Source organism: Centroberyx gerrardi, chromosome 10, assembly GCF_048128805.1.
Source record: "Centroberyx gerrardi isolate f3 chromosome 10, fCenGer3.hap1.cur.20231027, whole genome shotgun sequence".
Lineage (NCBI taxonomy): Eukaryota > Metazoa > Chordata > Actinopteri > Beryciformes > Berycidae > Centroberyx > Centroberyx gerrardi.
Genome location: NC_136006.1, coordinates 22,703,431 through 22,722,703, shown reverse-complemented (window position 1 = coordinate 22,722,703; position 19,273 = coordinate 22,703,431). Strand labels below are relative to the sequence as shown.

Sequence of the window (19,273 nt, the reverse complement as noted above, 5' to 3'; positions counted from 1 at the left end):
AGGCCTCCGCTCAGTACACCGGTGATTAGTCTTGATCATCAGCATTAAGCCCCTCGGGGTTTTATTTTCCTTGGTGTTCAATACTGTGGATTCTCTTTTTGAACGCTAGTGAGCTGGCCCAAACTATCCAAACCCGGTGACATATCAAAAGACAGACGCTGTATGTAATTATAGCTAGGTTTGGTCAGACAGAAAAGCTGGGAGAGGAACAGAGATGGAGACTAGACATTTAACATGCTATCCCACCCCCCTCCCCTTCCCTCTCAACCCAGATGAAACCTGCGCTCCGCCCTGAAGAAAAAAAAAATGACTTCACATGTGTGTAACTGCGCTGGCAGCAGTCTCTTTGCAGACTCTCTCCCAGGCAGGAGGGGGACAGAGAGGGAGGGAGATTTATGAGCTCACCCCAGGCAGGAAAAACAGCCCATACAGTCTCATAGACTTGTTCCACATCACAGCATTAGTTTCCCTGTCAGAGGTTGGGTCTTACCTGCCAAACATAGCAGCTAGCTGTAGAGAGACAACATGCTAATAGCCATAGGAGCAGTAGTTTGTGTAAGACATTATATATATATATATATATATATATATATATATATATATATATATATATATATATATATATATATATATATATATATATAACACTGTATAGGCTTGTTTGTAATGTTACAAAGATTGTCATTTTGATTGACTGTAGAAATGTCTCTTGGATATTACATATGTTGATTTCATGTAAGTCCTGACGAAATACATAATTAAAGGGGCAGTTCCAGATGCATGCGAATGGGTTCATCATGGCCGACACAGTGGCGTAAATTACAGCATCAAACCACCCCTTCCTGTCTGTGTGATCACACATCTTCAGAGGATCAAACATGGTGTGTGTGTGTGTGTGTGTGTGTGTGTGTGTGTGTGGGGCCGAGGGTCACACAGTTGTGGTGGAGAAAGCCAGCGCTCACAGTTTCACTATGCTTTTAAGAGGGCATACACAGTTGTATGTGTCAGTTGTAGGTCAGAAACAGACCTCCAATTCATGCCACTTGTCTTCTTCCTCTTTTCAACAGTGTGGCCTTTGTAAATACATAGTATATGACTGGTTCAAACACGACAGACTCATTTGCTTTGACATAAATCAATTTATTGTTCGTTTGCATATCTGCTCTGTGTGCAGTATTACATAAACATGAAGTAATGTGAGTCCACTGGCGGACAACGCATCCGTGTGAAAACGGTCGGCACTGTACAGGAAGAGCGCTGCACTGCTGCTGTGTGGTTGAACTGAAATCGGTGCGTGCCGGTGCATTTTACCACACCGTGCCAAGACAGGCCAAGTAAACACTCGCCGGCTGTGTTTTCATATTGCATTTGGCACCATATGTACATAAAGTCTGCAGTATGCACTTACGTTTACACACACTCTTATCACACGCACATACACTCACTCTCACTCGCTCACGCGCACAAACTGCAAGTCTCCACCACTTTTTAAGACCGTCACAAAAAAAAGGCCACAGAGCGCCTCCCCTCCCCCCAGGCTGACCGCTCCCAGCTCCCAGCGTATCCTCTACCCCTGTCAGATCTCCCAGTGCCAATTTTCGGACCCCACCTCTTCCTGTGGGAATGGTGTGTTAGATTTATGACCCCGGTCGCCACCCTCTCAATCTCTCCGCCCTCCTCACAGCAGGCAGGGTGGACACCATCACACAGGGAGTTTATACTGTAGCAGACGTATGCCCAATTCCAGATTAACCCAAGGCCAGTACATACTTGTGTAGATCTCAAAGTACTGCATGTGTGTATAATCCGAGTTAGATGATCTATTGTATATCCCCGTGGATACTGAATGTTACAAATCTTCTACCTTGTCATCTGAGAATGCAAGGCAAAGTAGTTCCCACATTATGGCTTATGCAGTATTTAACCTGCGAGTTCATTTCAGATTGTGTGTAGAGGCCGGGGTTGAAGTTGATATCTTGCAAAACAGATCAAGAGATGGGAGTGCAATCGGAGCGTACAACAACACACAAACACAATACAAAAGAGTGAATATCTTTAAGAGACCGACTCCTAATATTCTCTGTGCAAAACGAAGGAAAGAAGTAAGTCTATTGCTCATTAAATGTTAGTAGTACCGCAATGCCATCATAGCCACCTTCAAAAATATGTGCTTCTTTTTTTTTTTTTATAATCTTGTGAACTTGAAATCCTCTGACGCTGTATGAAGTTCCACTTGCTGAGAGGGAAGTACTGTTGGATGCATAGTTGGTAGTGAAGGAAGGCATTTTCAGAGTTTAAAAAAATATACATACAAATATAAGCCGATGCCTTGCCTTTGCTGTACAATGAATGTATACTGCTTTTTTAGGTGGTAGGAGCTATTGGTTTTGTGAAAAAGTCTGTGTGAGTTTGTTTCTCTTATATAACATCCAAGCGGTTCATTACTGTGGACAAACTCACTTCTAACTCTGCCCTCTCTCTCTCTTCAAACAAGTCCACGCTTCGTTTCTCCTCCGCCGACTTCCACTGCCATCAGCAAACCACGCAGACTAAAACAGAAGTCGCATCACATCTCCGTGGTCGGCTGGCTTCTCCTCCAGAAAGAAAGAAAGAAAAAAAAAAAAAAAAAAAGGCCACAAAATTTCCCCTCGAATATACAGTCTGGTTCATTTCGCCTCTGTTATCAGTTGTGGACTGTGCAGAGGCGCGGGTGTGTTTAGTCCGCTTTCCACCTCGGCCTCGCTCTCCGTCGTTCCGTCGGTTGGACCGGTCCTGCCGTGTCCTGTGCTGATGAGGGATCAGTGGACCCCTCCATTGTAGGACTTGCCGTACATGCTGAAATCTGTCTCCACCGCGTGGGTAGAGATGGGCTGCTTGTACAGAGGGTTGGAGGCCTGGGAGGAGGGCGAGAGGGAGACACAGAGAGAGAAAGTTAATGTGGTGATCATCATTTTTGGGTGGCACAAGATGACGGGCGCTTAATCAAAGTTTTTTTTAACGCTGCGCTGAGACACACTGCACTCTTTCAGTTGACTGAACTCTGCTAGAGGGAGGTGGAGGGAAGGACAACCCAGTATGCTTCAAACTGGTACTATAGTGTGTAAATGGGTAAAATGGGTCAGGCTGCAGGCTGCACATTAAAATGCAGAAGAAGAAGGATTGAGGGCTGAACTCTCACTGACCGCTCTAGCGATCCAAGCGGCCCGAAGGTTTGGCCCTTCGGTCTAAATGGGCATGTGATGTCTGCGCTCCAACGGATGTGTCTAGTTAGGACTGTTCACACTGATCACATTTACAGTCACACACATCACATCAAATTCTACTGCAGCCTGACCTCAGGTTACCGCGGCAGCAGTGGATAAGGTGAATTATGGTCCAAATGTGTGTCAGCTGTACAGCACAATGTAATGTATTCCCCCCGAGCCTGAAGTCCGCCGCTCTATATTATACACATTTGTATCCTCACCATCTCGTATCGCGCACGGGAGCGCGCACTCTGGAAGCGTGCAAACTCCCGCCGGTCATGAATGGTGATGACCAGCTTCCAGGCAGCCAGCAGCACGATGCCCACCAGCAAGATGCTGCCCACCACCGCCAGCAGCACCGTCAGGGCGTCCGGCCCCCCACCACACTCTGAGAGGGGAAAGGGCATGTTAGACATACTAGATCTGAGAAATCAGAAAGGTGAGCGAGTCAGCACAAAATAGCCAACAACAATAGCCTGGATGTTTCAAACTCCTGAAAGTGTCTTTTTGACTCACCTGCCAAGGGCTCGTAAAATACAAAATATTAAAAGCCAAGAATAATGTTTACTGGCCAAAATATTTAATATACATTTTTCATAGAAATATGTCACCCTACCCTGTTTTCAATGCTATTTTGTGTATAGAATCAAGTACTGTGTGTAAAACTTGCTCACTTAGTTATATAATGGACTAAGTTTGTAATTCATCATCAAGTGCAACAGAATACAAATTACAAGACGCACACATAGAATGAATGCTCTACATTCCACATAAATCCTCAGCGAATGGCATTCTGCGCTTGGCAGGTGTTAATTTCAGACCCTGCCACCAACACTGTTGCACTAACACTCAGCCACTTGTGTGACAGAAAGGCATAAACAAGGGAGAAATAGATGTTTTCTTGATCCACTGCTGTGAGTACGAGCAGCTGGTGATAAAGTGTCTGCAGGACTGACCTGGCTCTTTGAGAGCTGTGAGGACAGACTGTCCGTTGGCGTGTTCAGAGTATGTGAACTTCATGATGCAGTCGTTGTCCGTCTTGTACAGACAAAGCACAGCGCCGGGGTCCTCGGTGTCTGGAAGAAAAGGAGAGAGGGAGACACACAGCGTTTCAATCAATGCAACAAAAGGCGATAAAGCTTTTGCTATCAGGGCTCATAGACTTTGGAACAACCTAAGTATCATCTTTTAAAGCACTTAAAACTTAAAAATCACTTTTATTGACTTGCTTTTGTGTACTGAACTTTTAGTAAACGTCTTAGATTTCATATTTCTTACTTTGTTTTTAATCATTTTTCTGTCAATTTTATGTGTGCCTTTGTAAAGTGCTTTAACTGTGTTTTGAAAAGTATTATTATTATCATCATAATTATCACCATTATGAACATTATTATTGATTATTAATATTATAAACAGGTGCTTTGGCTCTGGCTTCAGGGAGAGAGAGAGAGAGAGAGAGAGAGAGAGAGAGAGAGAGAGAGAGAGAGAGAGAGAGAGAGAAAATAGGGGGGCCAGCCAGCACTGAGGGAAAAACAGAAAACATTTGTGAATCGCTGGTAGATCGCTCACATTTCTCTGTTGTGAAATCACTACTGGGTGAGACAATGCATTCCCTGATAGAGGCACTGAGATTTGAGATGCCCTTGTTTTCACTCAATCTTCATCATCCAAACAGTCTAAGCCCATGGGGGAGTGTGAGGTCAGGCTGCCCCGGTCCACCCCTCCCCTCCCTCTGCTCATCTTCCACCAGCCCCTCCTCTATTTCATGCACAAAGTATCCGGAATGTACATGTGGAGTCCATTAGGGCCAGTCAGATGGCTGAACTAGTGGGGAATGCTATGAAACACTTCGGATCTGGGCCAGGGCCATGCTGGGCCAATATGGACTGGTCTTAAAATAGCCTAACTAGCCTCGCAACCACCATCCCCACTGTCTCAGGCAGCATCACAATGCCCTGCAACGCCATAAATCAGCATGCACTTATTAATACATTCCTAGACATTGGTTAACTATCTCCCGCCAGGCTGGGAGGGAAGGAAAAAAGCTTTTAGGAGATACAAGGACTCATAGTAAACACGCTGGGACACAGTCTGGACTGCTGGGCTTAGGATTCCAGGTCCCCGGCTTTTAAACGGCAACTCTTTATAGGAGCAGGTAGAGTTACATGTTTGTTTAGCGGGTGGGGCACGCCACCTATCGAGAGGGCAGGAGAGAGGAGGGCTACGGAGGATTTCATACTTTAATGGACCGCGTTCTTTGAACCAAATGAGGGGTTTGGCTGGCGCCGCCTGTTATTGCATGCTATCTAGGGGAGCGAAGGTGTCCGCGGTGCCATGAGAGGCCCAGACGGACACCCGCCACATAATAACATAAACATCAAGACATGGTCGCCCACTGTGCACAGGGTGTGCTTTCATAACTAATTATAGATGTGCGTGAGTCATTGTGATATCTTAACATAAACAAAAAAAGCTGTGAAATCTGTAGATACCCGTGCATGGAAACAGATTTGAGAGGTTTTTGAGAGAGTCGACACTCCCACTGAGCCACACCTTACCAATTGGTAGGCAACATGGAAATTATGCCAATTTCCACTTGCTTACACATTACAACATGTGTCAACAAAATAGTGCTGCAAACATACCGTTAGGTGGTTGTGTGAGTGTGTGTACTTCATCACATCAAAGGCGTTGAATGTGTCACATTAGCTGAAATCACTGGGCAACATACTGTATTTTGGCAGGGCCCAACAATAACAATGGTGAAATGTCTAATAAAAAGTGACAGTGGAGGAGGTATGTAATGCTTAAAGTGAAACTGTTACAGATGCCACAGATGTGAATACTTTTCTCTGCCAGCCAGCTGCTCTGTGTGTGTGTGGGTGTGTGGGTGTGTGTGTTTATGAATAAGGACTTGTGTCTACTCACTGAGGGTCTCCACGGTGATGATTTCATCCTTGCACAGGCGCTGGCAGGTCTGGTTGTCAGCAAGCCGCCCTGAGTTGAAAAGCCGGCATTCGATACACTCCCTGGAGCGGAGGAGTACAAGTTCAACAGAAAAACAAGTACAACTTCCACTCAAATGTTAAAAAAAAAGTCATTTCATTCATGCGTGAGCTTTAAAAAAAAAAAAGCAAATTGGTCCTCTCCAACAGGTTGGACAAATGCAGTGCTCACAGCTGACAGAGCAGTGGTGACCTGTCTCTAAAGTCAAGTCTGGTCAAGGGTCAAAGGTCGTGCCGTAAAGTTCGCCATTTACCTTGGAAAATCAGAGCCATGTGTGTCTACAGGAGCCTGTTGAGAAGACAGGGCGGTTGTCCCGTCCTCCCGACAGAAGCCCATTCTCTAACTGGACTCCACATAGACACTGAGCCCCAACCTCAAAGAGAGTCTGGGTGACTGATGCAAGTTAAAACAGCAGGGCAACCGTTTCATTTCTTCGGGTCACAAATGGCATGAGAGTTATCTGAACATCTCTCTTCTGACTTTGTCATCAAAGCTAAGATCGTTCCGTAAGTGAGTGAGTTATACGAGGGGCTTGACTCCGTCTCTGACTCGGACTGTGTGGGATGGCCTGACCTTTGCCCTGCCTGGCTTACTGCGCCTCATCACTGGGGCAAATCTTGACTCGCGGGGTCAGATGCACCTTGTTCCAATTTTCTACCTCTCTTCTCATACGATGAACCCATTAACCCCTCCACCATCAACTGCTATAAGCACGGCAAAAACCCTAACTTCATAAGACCTTTTAGTGGCGATATTGTGTTTTTTGCTGTGGTGTTTCTGCACTGCACTTCCCAGAGATCACCTGTCAATCAAACAGTGTGTCCAGTACTGTGGCTTTGTCTTTTTCCTTGGATTTTCTGTTGATGCAGTTTGACTTTCTGTAGGTGGCGCTCTTTTCTTTGTCTGTTCAGCCATGGTGGCTATCGCTTCTTCTATTCATTCCAAACAAACTGCTGCTATTGCTGCTGCCATAAAATGCATCACTTCCTGTGTGCCAGAGAATTTTCCCACAGGAAAGACCTTCCAGACAACGGGTGTTTAGAAAGGCAAATGTGACAGCTTTCATGAACTGGCTATAAGCTGAATCACTGTTGTTATTATTGTTATTGCATTACAGAGAGCAGCAAAACATCTTTATTTACATGAAAATACTGTGGATCATTACTTTATTATTATTGAAGTTTTCGGTGTATGATGAGAACATATTCCTACACTAGCAAAAGAAGAAGAAATTCAGCTGCAGCTTCATACCTCTTAGTGCCACAGGCATCGGGGCAGGTGGGGCATTTCTCACAGGTGTCTCCGAAGGCCCCCGGCTCGGTACACTGGCAGCGGCCGCACACACAGCTGCCCCGCCCGCTGCAGATCTGCCCGTCATCCGAAATGCAGGAGGACGTCTCCGTGGAGCAGTTACAGTTGTCGCCGATATAACCGGCATGGCACTTACACTCCCCGCAGTGGCACTCTCCATGACCTGGGCAAGAGAGGAGCAAAGAGGAAGTCAGTAAAGGTCATACGACGAAACAGCCAGAGATTACTGGATTGACACAACTGCCTTGGAAGTGTTTTTTTTTTCCTTAACACAATGCCTCAGTGTTTAGACAAAATTCATCCTAGGTGTATTCATGGGGACAAAAATCATTAGTCCCATGTAGCTTGATGAGTACAGCATAACACTTGGATAAAAGCATCCACCAAATAGCATATGTTCCAAGGCATATGCCATTGTAATCAGGTGGGCACACACACACACACACACATAAAGAGTCCAGTTCAGTTTCCTCTTCCTAAGAGACACAGTCTGACCTTCTTCTCCAATAGTAAACAACTGGAGCAGCTGGAGAGAGCTCATCAACAACAGCGGTGATCTAATCCACATCTACGACCAGCACTGAGCCTCAAAGTACTCATTCTTCTGCCCCGCGCTCATTAACACATTATCTACACTGGAAGCAGTCCAAGGAGAGGCAAGCCTCAGATAACGAGTCTTGCTGAAACACCGATTTGTCTCGGTGGTCTGTGCGGCCGCTCTCCCCACGGCACAGACTGACAGCAGCTGTAATCGGGGTAACGCTGCCGGACAAGCCTGTTTCACGCCAGCTGTTCCGAGACCCTCCACAAGGAACACATTCATTAAGGATCGCTCTGTTATCACAGCTGGAAAAGGAGAGGACGGAAGGGAGGTGGGCACACTTGGTCAAGGCAAACACTTGTTTTATAGTGAGAAAAAAAGGTCACAATGCCATATCTAAGAAGTCTAGGTCTGTATCAGGGGAAATGTGATTCGGCCCAACTTCCACACTGACAGGAAGCATGGAAAAAGCACTGATACTATAATGTGTCAGACATACAAGAGCAGCTGCTGAGCTTGAGACCCTCCAAAGCTGGCTGGTAGTAAAAGGCCTAGTGATGATCCTGCAAAATGTTCCGACAGTATTCCCAACTGGATCTAAGCTGTTGTAAAAAGGCAGCATGTGGCTTCATTATGGAGGCTGGGATCTCCAATCCCTCTACACATGCAATGGCCATCTCAGTAAAGGCGCTTTAATTTGGAAAGTGGCCCTTGTATGGTCTTGTGTGGGAACTTTCCTAGTGCTACTCTAAGAACCTGAAGATCGGTCTAATCTTCAGGGAGGACAGTAATGTATTCCAGGTGTCGGAGCTCACTGTAGCGGAAGGAAACCTGTTGGTTATGGAAGAGCCTTACGTCGTTTGGTTTATCATAAAGCTAACGGAATAAGCAATTGGGGGTGCACTAATGAACAGTTATGCTCCTATAAGTGCACTAAGCTGTTTCATACATGTCCTTTCCTCTGCAGTAGGAATGGGGAAAATAGTGAAGACAGAATCGTTGAGGACAAAAGGAAGGATTGGTGAATATTCCAAATCGTCAATCAAATGTAATGTGGGTAATATATAAATTAGATCTAAGACTGGGGTTAAAGAGGAGATTTAACTGGGGACTGAGGAGAAAATAGGTCACTTAAAAATTAAATCACTGCTGTCTGTCAAAGAGTGGATGTTCTTTTTGTTCCACAGACATGCATGTCAGTCAGGGAACAGTCAGATTATGGTGCCACTTAACCTCAGATAGACACAGTGGAGAAGAAAAACAGAGCCTCGATCCTCAAAGAGGTCACAGAAACTTTTGCGAATAGGAAGCACTCAGATTAATCAAAACAAAATGGCCAGGGTTGTGCAACACCCTGTCTGGACTCCCAGACGTGCAACGCATTCTTTCAAGTATCCCTCAGCATTTCGACAGAGGTGCTGCGTTAATAAGTCTCACTTCTCGATTATTCAGAGCAGACTGCGGAACCATGTACTCAAGAGACGGAAAGATTGAGACCGGTCAAATTAATCTTTTTTTTTTTTGTGGTTAATGTGTCTGAAGCGCCACTCCCAAACCTTGGGTCAGTGGAGGCTGCTGTGACGAGTGTCATGAGGCTGAGTCACAGCGCCCGGCCCTGGGAACATGCCCTTAAAAAGAGGGCACTGCTTACGGGGCATTCAGAGGCCGAGGTGGAGCCAGGTTTGATCTTGACAGTTTGGCAGGATAAAAGAGGGGGAAGTGCTGCTTCTTTGTCATGGGCTTATTGTCCAACAAGTCCTGACGAGCCGCTGGCACATCTGCTGCCAGCACACTCTTCTGCTCATTGTTTGTGTGACTGTGAATGTGTGTGTGTGTATTAAGTTTGCCATCCCATCAGGTTAGGCTGGAGTTGCCTGGAGTCATCCTATGATATATATCAGTGAATGTGATAGCAGATAGATATAGAAATAAATAGCTTAATCTTATAGCGGCGAGTTGTCTTGAGTGTGTGAATAAGCGAGAAAAGAAGAGAGAATCTGTGCGTGACTTAAATTACTGCATTAATAGGTCTCCATACCCAAAAGGAAAACAGTGAAAGTATTTCCTCTGATGCAATCTATGCAACAGTATTTTCCTTCCCATCTCAGCTCAGCAGGATTTCTGAATCATATGACAGCCAGAATCCCACAGTCCCTTCAACTGCAGGGCCTGACTACAGCAGCCATCTCATTCCACCAGTATAATGCAATAAAATGCTCTAAACAAAGACCCAGACGCGGTCATTCTAATGCTATAAAAAGCTGCTACATTGCATTATCTTAAGTCTTATCACACAATGAGTTAGAAATGTCCTCATGGTATCAAATTATGGTAAATGGCATCCCACAGCGCTGCTACTTCATCTAAATACTGAGAGCAGATGCCTCCTCCGCCCCATTCTCGGGAGGAGCTGGCATCTTGCCAGGAGCGAACACATTCACTGTGCACTGAAGAATACCAACACTCAACACTCTCTAAGCCCACATTCGACAGTCATCACCGTGCCTTGAAACAGATGTTCGGAGCAAGTGCACAGGCTCTATTCCCCGTTCCTTTTTGTTATTGAGCTGCGACGTCATCTAATTTCTTTTGGCTTATTGTCCGGCCATCGTGACTTGCCGCCCAATAGTGAGATTAAACACGGCTAAATGATAAACACAGCTGTGGCGGAGGAGGAGATATGGAATGTGTTCAGATTCTCCAGAAACTGTGACCTGACTGCTTTCCTTGTAACTTTTCCATGACGTTGCTTGTAGACATTCGGTCAGCCTGGTCAAGGAGCCAAGTCGAGTCAAAGCGACACAGAAGGCACCGTTCTAGACAACCATGACTGCAACCTTGACTTCATAGGCTGTGTTCCCTCTCCCATGAATGTCTGCAAACTATCCTTTCCCATATCTCAGGTGTATATGCGAGACTACAGCTGATGGTTTTACGGGCTTGCTGTTAACATGCAGTTATCAAATCAGTGAAGGACAAAAGGAAATGAGCAACTGGAACCAGGCTGTCAAAGCACTTGGCCTGGTGCAGTTGTGCATCTCCCATGTTGCTCTAACCGTAGGCTCTCTGCCTCTGCTGAGCGGATATAGGTCACCGAGTTAATTCACATCTCATCGCTGCTGCCGTGCCGGATAAATCTCAGCCATGAAAAAAAACAACACAAAACAAACAGAGAGAAGAGACTGAAGAGGACTGGCGGCTATCATCAGTCACAGCCACAGCTTTAGATTACATCCCAATCTAACCCATCCAATCACATATAGAGAGGGATCCAGTGTCCTCATTGCCTTCCAGTTCTCCATGATTTACCCTTAACTATGCATCATTTGGGGCACCATTCAATCACTCCCACATAGATATAAATAAAGCATTGTTCTCATTTAAGTATAAGCAAAATGGAAGTTTCTCATACCAGTAATGCCAATAAATGTAGTCTAGTCTAGTCTTGTTTATTTATATAGCCCTTTATCACAGTCAAGTCTCAAAGGGCTCTACATACCATACTACATCATACATATACATACTACATATATATACACATTATATACACACATCATATACATCCTATACTAAGTCATATACATACTTCATATACATTGTTTACTACATCATATAGATATATACATCATATACTGCATCATATACATCATCAGCAGTAGGGAATAGCTTCAGAAGAAATGTGAAGTGTACAATAAGAGTCAGGCATTAGATGAGTTTGAGAGAGTTACCTTCAAGCTAGTGGTTGGCACCCCAGATAGTGAAGCACTAGCCCCATGAAAATGTCCGGCAGCTGAATTATAGGCTCTCTATGTGTTATGCTCCTATAAGTGCACTAAGCTGTTTCATACATGTCCTTTCCTCTGCAGTAGGAATGGGGAAAATAGTGAAGACAGAATCGTTGAGGACAAAAGGAAGGATTGGTGAATATTCCAAATCGTCAATCAAATGTAACAATGTACAATAAGAGTCAGGCATTAGATGAGTTTGAGAGAGTTACCTTCAAGCTAGTGGTTGGCACCCCAGATAGTGAAGCACTAGCCCCATGAAAATGTCCGGCAGCTGAATTATAGGCTCTCTATGTGTTGAGTATGATTGACTTGTCAGACTGGCTGACTTTGTAGGGATAATTATGGGATCGAGAATACATTTTACACTACCGAGCCAAACCGAGCCGTTACTAGGTTCATGCCTGCTGTTTATACAAAACCTTATTTGCTATCTGGAGGAATGTTGGACTGCAACATTAAATACATATAGGGTAAAGTCAATGTTATGAGATATATAAGAGGGAAATGAGCTACACACCACAGCATGTAAATGTGCCAGACAATGAGAGAGTAGGCTTTAAAACAAACAGGAGGTGAAAGTAAACTCATGCCGCGTAGGTCATAAAGGCGTCCAACATAAACAGAATGTTTCCAGGGTTATTTCTGATGTCTGGACCCAATCGACCGCTGCCTGCATTTCCAAATATTTTCTGTCCGCCGCATTAGAGCGTCCAAAGTGGTACTTGACTCATCATCCTCTCCTCTGTGCTTCTCACGAAAGAAAGAAAGAGATAATCTGTCAAATTCCCCTAACACAGCTCCAGTTGCTTTAGAGCGGCTGTGTCTAGTTGAAAGCATCATGTCTGCCCTTCTGAGTTTGAGTTATTCAACGCTCCGCTTTCACTGCTTGTTTGTGGAAACATTAAAGCTTTAAAAATTGGGCCATGGCTCTAAAAGTTTAATCTCTAATCATAAAAGAAGCTTGGTCGAATGAAAGCAAACTGACTAACTGATAGCAGGGTGCCCACTCTCACTTGAACAATTCAATGACTGTTCAATGGCTGTAAAGGTCTTTTTTGGAGATATTCAAGCACTCAAAATTGGCATGTTTTCCGTTAAGCCATGACTGGTAAAATTAGACTCATTTTTTACTCCTGACTTTGTTGTCAAGAAATCCTGGTGAAATCCTTTGAGAGGTGAGGCATATTGATGAATTTGGGTGATATATAGTATTTTAATAAAAGTCAAGTAGTTTCATTTTTAAAGACTTTCAAGGCCTTGTTTTATTTTTCTGAAATCCAGAAACATTCAAGGACTTTTGGGAGTGTGCCCATGATATTTAACACACTTCCAAAACCGATCATAATGTCAACAGTGTTTACACACAACATAACAGCCTCTTCCACATTCCAAGAGGCCTTATGGTCCGTTTTACATCAAGTCAGCATTCTTTATCTGGCCTGGATAATTCGCCCCCTGCAAAGCTAAAGGTCAGTGTACTGACCCAAGGAACTCGATAACCCTCATTAGGAATCCTCTGCCTGAGATGCTGCAGCTGCATGCAGGGGGAGCGGTATGTTAGGGCTGCAGTACGGAGGGGAGTAACACAGGGGAGGCTGTGAGCTCCCTTCTCCTTCCCAATGTTGACAAAGAGAGAGAGAGAGAGAGAGACAGTTCCTGCAGTGGCGGTCAAAGAGCTGCCTGTGTCCCAGAGGTTGTGTGTGTGTGTGTGTGTGTGTGTATGTGGGGGGAAAGAAAACATGCCCTCTGACATCCTACGTCCCCAGTCACCGTCTGAAGCGTAGCCCTGCTTCCTGCTCTCAGCTGAGCCTGATGAAAAGCTACGTTGAATATTTGACATACTTGCGGTGCGCTTGATTTAGGCTGCTTCACATGAAGAATGTGGAAAAAGACAAGAGGTAATGAGCATGTCTCCAGCAGGGGTGAGGAAGCTATACAAGCATTATTTCTAAGTCCCCACTAGATCATTCACTCCAGTGCTCCATGCTAACACTTTAGCATACACTATGCTGAGTCAGCAACAAATATCGAAAGTGGAAAAAAGAGAGAACTTGTAGCACTTCTAAAGGGAAACGGTAAGTAATCTTAAATGATATGCGTCTAAGACAGTTTGTATGAAATCTGATACAAAAATATTGTACTGTTTTGAAAAACCAGGGACTATTTTCCCTGTTTCCATAGGAAGTGAAGGTGGCGGGTGATGGAAGACTGTGTACAGTTAAAAATCACTGCACAGGATGGATGAATACATGGTTGCTCACCTGAAATAGTTCTAAAAATAAACTTGGTTACATCAGTGTTATTGAGTCATTTTTTTCAATCTTGTTTAATCTAGAGGCCATATGATAAAAACAAGTTTTTGTTACTAAAAGGTCAGTTTTCTTAATTTGGATAATGCTAATGGCCTACTATCACTCAACACAGTGTATGTTAAAGAGTTAGCATGAAGCAGCGGAGCAAATGATCTACTGGGGACACATGGATGATTTTGGTGTCCGTGTTCTCATGGGTAAATTCCTTGCTAGATATGGAACATGCATTTTTGGATTAGACGCATTATGTCTGAGCTTCATGCAGTAAAATGAAGGCTTTACTGTGCTACTGCTGTACTGCACAAAACTCCTAGAAAGCATTCCAAGCTGCTTATACTGAAATGTATTTACAGTTTGGGTGGAGTTGCTTCTGTTCTCAAATGTAATAAAAAAAAAGAACAAAATTGACAACTGACGCAGAGCTTTGAACATTAATTTCAGAGGGGTTAGCCTAGATATATCTATCATAGCATGCAGCTCCTCCCTGACCCTGGGAAGGAGGGCAGCATACTGACTTCTAATGAGAGCTTTGACAGCAGAACAATATCACCAAAACCACACGGCTTAATTACACAGTCGGCTATGGGATTAGATTATATATGTTGCTGAGACTGTTTGGCCATAGCCTCAGGGAACTGGCTTGGGAGTTGATCTCTTTTTTGTGTGTTGGAGTAAGAAACAAAAGAAATAAACAAGAGTTCCCATCATACTTTGCGTTCAAACTCAGTCCAGGGTCACTCTGTACTAAAATGGCAAGTGGTTTGTTTTGGCCGTACTTCCTCTTTGAGGGGAACTTTAATGATATTGTAGTGTCCATTATGGACACAAACACACGCTTATTTGTATCTTCAGGCGATGGATTCCTACAGAAACAAACAGACCAGATGGAGACAGCAGAGAGGATCCGGCACAGTGGTGGTCAACTGTCGAAACCGTTCCAGTCTCCCCAAAACTGAAACTGCACATCAAGCAAAGCGCTGCACTCTCGACCAGATAAAGAGACTGCCAAAACAGAGATGGAAACAGAAGTGACGCTTTCATGGCAGTGAGAAAACCACAAAAACAACGAGCAGAGAAACTGTGAGCCCTGCGAAATCTCTAGAGTGACAGTGGCTTCTGTAAACAAGGGGAGTAAGCACTCATCAGCCTCCTCTCCCTTCGGCCCGCCACCAAACTGCAGACGAGGCACTAAACTGGATTTTTTTTGACTGAAACCTGACAGACTGGAGAATGCTCGACTCTGTCCAACATGAAAAGTGACGCTAAAATGAGTTCTCATGTCAAAATTTCAGACCTTTTTTGGGCCTACTAGAGGATATTATCGTAGTTTAAATACTGTGTCTTAAGTTCAATTGCTGTATCTCGTTCTTTTCCACTGTCACTCACATTCTCCGTCAGGCTCATGAAGAGTGGTTACTAATCCTCTTTCAGGGCAAAAGGCTGGAATACATGCTGTCCTGTAGATAAGGAAGAGTCACAACACAGAGGCTCTTCTGTCTGCCTCTCCAAGGTCGCCGCTACTGTGGTCTCTGCAAGGAAAATAAGCAAACACGGCGGAGGGGGGAACGGCAATAAATGTCATCCAGTTTAAGGGCCTAAATGCTGCACAAGATTAATTGTGTTTTGGGGATAATGCATAAAAATTATAGTCAGATATAGCTGACGGATTATGAAGGCTCAAGTTGTATGTTTTGCGATTAAAGTAGATAGAATAATGTGGAATCAATGATAGGCTTATGATTCATCTTTTAGATCCAGATAGCAGTGTCTGATTTAGAGCCCCAGAGCGCACAGCGACAGCATCCGCTCATATCGGCTTCCAATAGTTCACAGGGAAACACAAGAGTGGGAGGAACTGAAACATTAGCTGCCAGAAGAAGCATTTTCCAGCCACAGACCGTGGTCCTGTTCGCAAACAACACTGACAGATTGTCCTGGACACTTACTTTATTGGACAGGAACGTTATGATGCCGTCTGATAGGCCAGAGGGGACTTTCTCCATGTAAGCTACACAAGTCTATGGTGGATGGGAGAAGCGCTCCTCGGCTGCAAGTCATCAAAATGAGCTTTGTAAGTTAAAAAGGCCGTTGTAAACACAGTTGTGGCACGGCGTTGTGGTCGAATACAGTATTATCCTCTACCACACACGCACATACTGTTCAACTCATCCATTTTATACATCTCTTCTAAGCAATACCATGTGCTACGCTTCAGCTTCACTTCTATTTCAGCTCCCTCTGATGTGTGTATAGTTTGTGTGTGTGTGTGTGTTTTCTGTATAATGGCATTAGTTCTGGCTGGCGTGTTCCCCTTTGAAGGTCTTTTTAACGACAATATTACTACCCCATCTTTCTGTGTGTGTCTCTGTCAGGGCAAAACAGACCCAAAAAAATGTGGGTTGTTAAAATATGCAGGCCAAGACAAGCTCCCTCTTGTGAGCCGAGCCAAGCTGTTCGTCATCAGAAACAAATAAGACGGCCAATATCTAGTCTATACGATATGTGGGGGGTAAAGCCTTGAAATAGCGATAACCACTATGGTTAGGTTGGATCTGTGTGCCAGTAAAAGAATATTATGTCAGCCTCTGATAGTAGACCACAGCGAACCTTCAAAATAACCAGCCTGGAGAGCTCACTAAAGCTAAAAGAGCACACAGTGGGGTCTGATTCGGCGTAATTACGGGTATCAACCGCTCTGACGTGTGATTTTTACGTGGCTAACATCACATGCTCAACAGACAACAGTCATTACCGACCGTGAAAATAATGTTTACTTGTATATTCTCCTCAAGGATGCCTCAACACCCTTCGGCAGGACTTACAGTGAAGCAGAGGACAAAAGCCTATAAAAATAATCTGAGCAGAGGGGGCGACTACAACCTGGAGACAGTGATTACCTCTGTGACCCGAAGCAACCTGCTGTTTGTCTGAAGTTGACATTTAGCTTACTTTGCTGAGTAGGCATATTGTCTGTTGACATGCCGTGTGAGGGTTGCTGATGGGAGTGTGTGTGTGTGTGTGTGTGTGTGTGTGTGTGTGGGAGCTGGTGGTGTGGAAGTAGCGTGCTGAAGCAGCTTCAGTCACTCACTTCCCCAAACGGCCCGTGTGACCTGAGCTCACTGCTGCCTCTGTGCGGGTGCACATGAGGCCATGCGATCATTTACCGCCGCACAATAAACGCCCTGTCTTCCGTCGTCGTCCAATCACGAGCTCGAGTGCCGCACCTAAAAAGGTCAAGAGATAACCGACGCGATCAAACGTGCGAGTCCAACAAAAAGGCAGCAGGAAAGAAAAGCAAGCGGTGACTCAGCTTCCAATTAACTAACCTTTAAAGATTCACCTGAACAAGCGCTTCTCAGGTCTCAACACAACAGTCTGAGGATTGATCCCCACTTGTCTACCTTGACAGTCATGAACAGGCATGTAGGACTGATCCCAGTGCAGCCATAACACTGGCTAAACACTGGCAGGAGTGTTTGGCAGAGACCTGCACCCTTAAAGAGAGGACAGTGAGCGAGTATCATCAACATAAGCAGGCATGTCTCCCCTCCCCGGAGCCCACTCCACACACAGCTAAAGCCAGAAGCTCTCCTTCATTTATTTTCTCAGCAGCACCCTGCTTCCAAGAGCCTGGGGTCGGCACACCATGCATCCGACAGTAAGCAACACACATACAGCTGTGGATTTTTTTTTTTTTTTTTTTCATCCCGTTGAAACAATTACTGTCAGCTGTTTCGTTTTAAGGATCCAAATCCAGGGGTAGAAGCAGTAACCTCTAGAGACCGCTAATGCTGAGGAACCACCCCGAAGACTGAGCTGGCCGTAAGCCTGTCAGACTTCACTGTAAGCCCTCAAAAACAGACACTGAGCCCACAAAATGAAACCCAAACACTTCTCACTTGATAGTGTAAGCAGCTCACTTTTCTCAGGCACAAATACATGGGGACTCTCGCTGTGGGGGCTGAGATCGGACTTGGCATGCACACTCCCACTTTAGCAGAAATCTCTGAGGCGCTTGAAGCATAATTTGGTTACCAATTACTCTGGTTAGGTTTCATCTTAAACTTGCCCATAGAGCTTGACCTGATGACTGATGCACAAGAAAAATGTAAATCAGCGTGAGAAATTAGCTTTTTTTTCTTTTTCAGAGGGGATTTTTTTTTATTTTAGTGGCTTTTTCGTTTCCTCTTCAGAGGCAAATCTATTTAACTATGAAATGCATGGCATATTGGCGAATAAACACTCAATTTGTACCACTAAGATTAGTTTTATCTTCAAACATAACACACCAGATGTCTCCCACTTCTTTCCAACTGCTGGTAACTTGCAGCAGGCGTTACAAAAGAGGATGGTGTCGTTTTTCCCCACTCTGTCGCCAACCAGTCCATTTTGCACCCCTCCATTGTTGAGTCTTTTATGATAGTGGCTGCTTTAGTTTTTGTTGACACAGTGGTTTGAATAGGGTCTACATTTTCTACTGCTTCAGGCTGCGTACTCGGTTGTTTTCTGATCAAAAACCACTCAATTTTTTTTGCCCAGAACACACTGGAAAGAATCCCACAAATCACCCACCAGTGGACAGTAGTCGCATTCACACATGAATATTGTGAAAAAAAAGCTACTCTTCATTCTTTAATAAGCATTCTATGAACTTTTAAAGGCATTTCTGATGGGACTGATGCCCCCATTAATTTCTGACCCTGCTGTAAATGCATATATTCATGTCCATTGCTGCCATATGTACACAATGCATGAAAAAATCTGAGTCCAGACCAAGCAGAGAGGGAGCATATATTCCTATAACACTATACACAGCTCCTGCCCTGGGGCCAGTCACCTCAGATCATTTGCGTGACATGGAAGAGGTGCGTGCCTGTGGCCCTAATGTGTTTGAAGTGTACAGAGGTGCCCTGCAGCTGTAATGTGCTCCATTAAAATCCCTTCTTTACTACAATGGCTTGCAGAGTCGGCTGTGCTGACCCTCTTTTCCGTGTCACATTTCACTAAATATTTCAGATTTCAAGCTCTTTTGTAGCTCAACCTAACACATGACTTCTGGAAAGCCACTTA

At 44.6% G+C, this 19,273-nt stretch overlaps 1 protein-coding gene across 1 annotated transcript in view; it reads right to left on the bottom strand.

Moving 5' to 3' along the window:
- Positions 1-1,119: 1,119 nt before the first annotated feature.
- The window catches only part of itgb5 (integrin, beta 5), a 41,304-nt gene continuing 23,150 nt past the window's right edge, over positions 1,120-19,273 (bottom strand). The window contains exons 12-16 of the mRNA XM_071919564.2: positions 7,503-7,725; positions 6,174-6,274; positions 4,202-4,321; positions 3,467-3,633; positions 1,120-2,894 (exon numbers count right to left, since the gene is read on the bottom strand). Of these exons, the coding sequence (XP_071775665.1) occupies positions 2,799-2,894; positions 3,467-3,633; positions 4,202-4,321; positions 6,174-6,274; positions 7,503-7,725 (707 nt within the window). The 3' untranslated portion in view covers positions 1,120-2,798. The remainder of the gene's footprint in view (positions 2,895-3,466; positions 3,634-4,201; positions 4,322-6,173; positions 6,275-7,502; positions 7,726-19,273) is intronic.